Here is a 1107-nt window from a genome sequence, read left to right as displayed (position 1 = left end):
ATATACACACGAAGTTGTGACACTTTGGTATAGAGCACCCGAAGTTCTTTTGGGATCTCCTCGTTACTCTACTCCTGTAGATATATGGAGCATTGCATGTATTTTTTCTGAAATGGCTAATAAGAGGCCACTTTTTCATGGTGATTCAGAAATCGATCAGCTTTTCCAGATATTTAGGTAAAATTTTAAATTCCTGGTTTTGTTTTTTTTTTAAAACAATTGTTTGAATTATTATTATTTTTTTTCAGAACTTTAAGAACTCCAACCGAAGATATATGGCCTGGAGTTTCTCAGATGCCTGATTATAAGCCTACTTTTCCAAGGTGGAAACAAAATATACTTCTGACAAATGTACCTCAACTGGATACTTGTGGCGTTGATTTACTTCAGGTCAGTAGATACCAGTCGACCCCCTCCATAACACTGTTGATTATTCCGTTTTATATGGATTCCATGTTGTACGAATCACTTAGATTTTACAAATACGTGAGCCGTTTACACCCCGGCATACGTATTTGAAAAATCAAAGTGACTCGTACAACATGAAATCCATATAAAACGGAATAATCAACAGTGTTATAGGGGGGGTCGACTGTGTTTTTTTTATGAGTAAGAGAAGAAAATTTTTTTTTTCTTTTTGTAATATATTTTTTTCCCCGGCACACGTATCTGTAAAATTTAAGTGACTCGTACAACATGGAATTCATATAAAACGGAAAAATCAATAGTGTTATAGGGGGGGATCGACTCTATACCATAAATATGATGTGTGTATATAGATCTTTTCCAAATACAAATGATATTAGTCTGCATATAAATTTTACTTAAAAATCCTTTTTTTTAATCCTTTTAAGAGTTATCTGCATCAGATTTTACAAGCTATACTATATTGCCATCAACGTCGAATCCTTCATCGTGATTTAAAACCACAGAATTTACTAATTGATCAGAAAGGAATGATCAAGATTGCAGACTTTGGTTTGGCTAGAGCATTTGGTATTCCCGTAAGAGTATATACACACGAAGTTGTGACACTTTGGTATAGAGCACCCGAAGTTCTTTTGGGATCTCCTCGTTACTCTACTCCTGTAGATATATGGAGCATTG

At 34.5% G+C, this 1107-nt stretch overlaps 1 protein-coding gene across 1 annotated transcript; it reads left to right on the top strand.

Moving 5' to 3' along the window:
- Positions 1 to 112: 112 nt before the first annotated feature.
- Positions 113 to 1088, top strand: LOC111617606 (cyclin-dependent kinase 1-like; the record flags this gene model as incomplete). Its single annotated transcript, XM_023358882.1, has 3 exons — positions 113 to 177; positions 249 to 390; positions 855 to 1088. Coding segments are annotated over exons 1-3 (441 nt in total), but the record flags the coding sequence as incomplete, so codon positions are not given.
- Positions 1089 to 1107: the final 19 nt, after the last annotated feature.

This window comes from Centruroides sculpturatus, unplaced genomic scaffold, assembly GCF_000671375.1.
Source record: "Centruroides sculpturatus isolate CEXI.00-Female unplaced genomic scaffold, Cexi_2.0 scaffold7996, whole genome shotgun sequence".
Lineage (NCBI taxonomy): Eukaryota > Metazoa > Arthropoda > Arachnida > Scorpiones > Buthidae > Centruroides > Centruroides sculpturatus.
This window is presented reverse-complemented; position numbering and strand designations above follow the sequence as displayed.